Genomic DNA, 4,477 nt, shown 5'->3' with positions numbered 1-4,477 from the left:
GGGGGGGGGGGGGGGGGGGGGGGGGGGGGGGGGGGGGGGCGGGTAGGCCAAAGCCACAAACTCAGAATGCCTCCATAAACAAATCCATAGCCAGACCTCACTCTCTGAAACCAATCGCTTTGCTTTCTTGGACCTCTGCTGAACTTTGCATAATAGCAAGGTGCCAATGTAGCTTGGAGGAAAAAAAATCAAGGCCACTATACTCAATGAATACTTTTAAACTCCAGAAGAGTAACTGAATGCTACTCAGCAGCATAGCAAACACTGCCCAGTGTCACTTGTCAATTCAGATCTCTAGATGATAGTTCTTGTAGCAGTCAATGCTGTTGAACGCTGTTCTCAATTGCATTCACGTGCTTTACAGCCTTATGGATTGTGGTTTCTGGGGACTGATATTTTGAGACTCAGTTGTGGAAGAATATGGTTGCTTTCAAAATATTCTAGGCAAAAGCTTCAGTCTGAGAAAAAAAGACTAGACTTCTAGTCTTCTTGGTATTTTGGGAAGTATGTCATCATAATGATTTTTCCAGTCTCCTCTGGGTATGGCCAATAAAGGAAGAGAACATTAAGACAGCCTGCCTTAAATTAAAACCACAGTAGCATAGTATTTTCCACTTTGAAAATTGGGGAAAAATAAAAATAATACCCAATATTACTGAGAATATACCCCTATACTGCTGATTGGAGGGCCAACTGTCAAAAAATAAGCAAACAAACCAACAAAAAAAACCCCACAACAACAAAAATCTTAAAAAAACATATATATCCTTTGACCTCACAATTCCACCACTAAGAATGTATCCCAAGAAAATAATCTTACCTCTGCAATGATTTATCCATTTGCTTAGGTTAAACACAATGTTTTTTGTAAAAGGGAAAAAACAGAAATAAAATACATGTCTAATCATAGAGAATTGCCTAAAGGAATTTTACTACATCCATTTAAGGAAGAGCATACAACTGCTAAAAACAAGGCTGCAGAGGGGCACCTGGGTGACTCGGTTGAGCACTGGACTCTTGATTTGGGCTCAGGTCATGATTTCAGGGTCATGGGATCAAGCCCAGTGTCGGTCTCCATGCTGAATGTGGAGCCTTCTTGGGATTCTCTCTCTCCCTCTCTCTTTGCCCCTTCTCTGCTTATGCACTCATGCTCTCTCTCTTTCTCAAAAATAAATTTAAATAAATGAATGAATGAATGAATAAATAAATAGCTAAAATAAGGTTGTAGAAGAATATATGCACATGAATGATGACATGGAAATTTGTTCATAATCAATTATTAAATTAAAAAGCAGTTCATACAATGTTATATATAAAATAACTCTTTTGTTTAAAAATCAAGCAAAAGAGTACATTGTACATGGGCACAGAAGAAAAGGCTGGAAGACTATGCACTAAAGGGTTAAGAACAACACTCTCTGGATGGTGATTTTAACCATCTCCTCTATGCTCCCCCTGGCAAATTTTATATAATAAATATTACATTAGCAATTGGAGTGGGGAAGTAGCTTTAAACATTTCAAACAAAATGAACAGCCAACAAAAACCTATGATGGACTAGCGTTTACTAACAGAAGAGCACAACTTTTATAGTGCTATGATTAAACTCTGGCACATTCCAGGACTTTACATGCTAAAGCAGTTAGTTTAAAATGACTTGTTTCAGCCCTGATGATACCGAACGGTCTCAAAAGTTTTTGCTGTTTCCATTTATTATAAAGCATTTTCTACCCCCACTATGGTAAGCCTTGTACAGCATGAAGTCCAGGAACTAATGCAAGAAAGTGGCCTGACACCTTCATGCAAACGTTAGCACACAGGTGCCACCTTGGAAATGGGAGGTTTCAGCCCGTTAGCCAGCTCTGTCTATGCCACTAAAATCTAAAACCGTGTCTGTGGAAAAGTAAATAAAGAGCATGCAGCCTAGATCCCTACATAGACAGATCCATCAGTGGTTATTAAGGGCAAGTTAGAAATGTCCGGGGCCAATCCTTAACCTCTGGGGAGTGATGATGTCATCTGCGACAGCACCCTGCCTTTTTTTCAAGTGTCCTTTGCTGTCCGTGCCAGAATGGGTTGGAAAGATCATCTTGTCTATTCATGTCAGCCATCTGCCACTAATTGATGCAGCTGGCTGGGTAGTGGATTTGAAATTTTAAAAAAGACTGATGGTGAAAATGGCTGCCAGGTAGATAGCTTAGTCTGAATGAGTGCCCATCATGTGAAATGTGACACTTTTCACTGTCTTTCTCCAGCTGTTCCTACATCGTAACAGGGAAAGAGCCAAGAATATATTTATTTTTCCCACGAATGAGTGAGTCAGAGATCCAGGCAAAATTAGGCTTCAACTTTAAATCCAAAAGTGTGCCATTAGTGGCAGGACAGGGAAGACAGTTCCAGTGTAACATAAAGCTAATCTCAGCAAATTCCCCTTGTAGCTGATTTAGCCTTCCCTGGATGGGTGTTTTGAATTACACAAATATAGCATACTCTAGAAAAACAACAGTGGCTGGAAGTCTCAGCACATAAGCCTCAGAAGGACAAGTCCAAGGAATAGCATTCTTGATAGTCTCCCATAGTCCTTTAAAAACCAGGAGTGAACCCAAGTTAACTCACCCTTATGCATCACTATTATGTCTATTCTCAGAGTTAAAAAAAAAAAAAATCAAAGATTATAAAGCATCTTCCAACCAGAGATTCCCCAGGCACTTCCCCAGCCTACCATTCCTCCTGGAATGCAAATGGCCAGGTCACAGAACGCGTTAGCCTGGCTGACTCACCTTGCTGTCGCTGGTCTTCTGGAAGCTTCAGTTTACAGGTATAAAAACTGTTAAACAGGTGCCTGCTGTCTTTTCTCTGTGCAGTAGACATGGTGCTGGCAATACGGCTGTGGTTCCAGTATCACTAGGACATTTCCTTCCCCTGGTTAGTCACCTAAAATGGTCTTCACCAGACACCCAGAGCCACAGAGGTACATGCAGATCCTGTCCTTGAGTGTAAAACATTTACTTCTCTAATAAACTCCCAAGTGCTTTCTAGTCATGATTCTTGAAATAAATATTGACCAATATAACTTCCCCTACATACAAAGATGCCAATTCATTTGGATAAAAGCACAGCTTAATTCGTCTTTCATTTCAAAGTACTTTGAAGCTTTCCCCTTTACAGTGTAAAATCCTACAAAGTAACTATTTCTAACCAATTACAGTTTTGGCAATGTTTTGACCCATCTGCTGACACGAAACCTAATGCCTCTAGTATTTTGAGAGGACTGCTAGAATAAGATACACAAAATTTAAAAAGTGCTGCTGAGTTAAATCCAGTGATTTCCAAGCCTGGTCTGAGTTACCCTCTGTGACAGCTGAAAGTGAACAGTTCTTAAAGGAAGCTGAAGGAGGAGGGGCCGAGGGAGCTAGGCTGATTAGCATAAAGAGGCAGGCAAGAAATGGCATTGGAGTTGCTTTGAATAATAGTGACCAAAGCAGGGATTCTAAAAAGATGCCCTGATGTTATAGTCACCACGTTTCTGACTTGTGCTACTTTGTAATTAGAACAAAAGCTCAAGGCAGGGGTTTATACTGCATGGATGTTCATTTGCACATGCAACATCTGAAGGGTATAAGCGGAACTGGTAATGAGCTCATGGAAATATACTGCTGGGACTTTCAGTTTCTGTAAACACCTCTGAGTCTTCAGAAGGGGGCAGTTATAGAGCAGCCTGCCTGCCAACGCAACTATTTGGAGTTCTGGAAGACAAATAAACACATAAAACATTATCTTCCCAGAAATCTACCTCTGATTCCCTTTAGACTCTCCATGTCTACTTCTAGGTCACAAAACAAAGAGATTTCCAGTGGTTTCTTGTGTTGAAATAGCATATTTCATTGAAATATTCATTGAAATAATAGCATAGTTAATTTCTGTTTAAAAACAAACCCTAAACACCTTTCATTTAACTCAGAAGCTGTTACCCCTGAAACTGTAATGAACGTGACTAGATGCTGCCCTTCAAGATTCCACAGCTCTTTGTAGATTCTGAACGGAGGTGGTGGGCCAGGATGAAGGAGAAAGGCAGAGTGCTTAGCCTCAAAGTCTGAGCTCCACAGCTTCCTGGGCGCACTTGGAAATTGGTGCTAAGTTTGAAACCCTAACTAGAAGGTTACCTCTTTGCCAGATCTGGATGGGTGTTCTCCTTCCACTTTGAGGCGATGAACAATTCCCCAAACATACTCTGACTTATAAAAACCCTTGTGATATGTGTGATTGTTCTTTCATAATTGCCATGACTTATTAAACCACCTTTATTATTTTAATAGTCTACCTGTTTTGGGCCCCTCACAGTACAACAGGTTATAGAAGTATTTAGCTACTTTGAAAGAGATTCCAATTGTTAGAGAAACATAGTTTCTGCTTTAACGGTTGGCATTTATCTCCTGCTTCACAGCAGTCATGGCAGAAGGAAGGCTGAAGCATTTTC

General features: G+C 40.5%; 1 protein-coding gene across 1 annotated transcript in view; it reads right to left on the bottom strand.

The window, feature by feature from the left end:
* RANBP3L (RAN binding protein 3 like) overlaps window positions 1-3,338 on the bottom strand; it is a 46,313-nt gene extending 42,975 nt beyond the window's left edge. Inside the window, exon 1 of the mRNA XM_049648160.1 lies at window positions 2,781-3,338. Coding sequence (XP_049504117.1) covers window positions 2,781-2,871 — 91 coding nt within the window. The 5' untranslated portion in view covers window positions 2,872-3,338. The remainder of the gene's footprint in view (window positions 1-2,780) is intronic.
* Between the last annotated feature and the right edge of the window lie 1,139 nt (window positions 3,339-4,477).

This window comes from Panthera uncia, assembly GCF_023721935.1.
Source record: "Panthera uncia isolate 11264 chromosome A1 unlocalized genomic scaffold, Puncia_PCG_1.0 HiC_scaffold_17, whole genome shotgun sequence".
Lineage (NCBI taxonomy): Eukaryota > Metazoa > Chordata > Mammalia > Carnivora > Felidae > Panthera > Panthera uncia.
The sequence above is the reverse complement of the archived record's forward strand: the minus strand, read 5'-3'. Positions and strand labels throughout refer to the sequence as shown.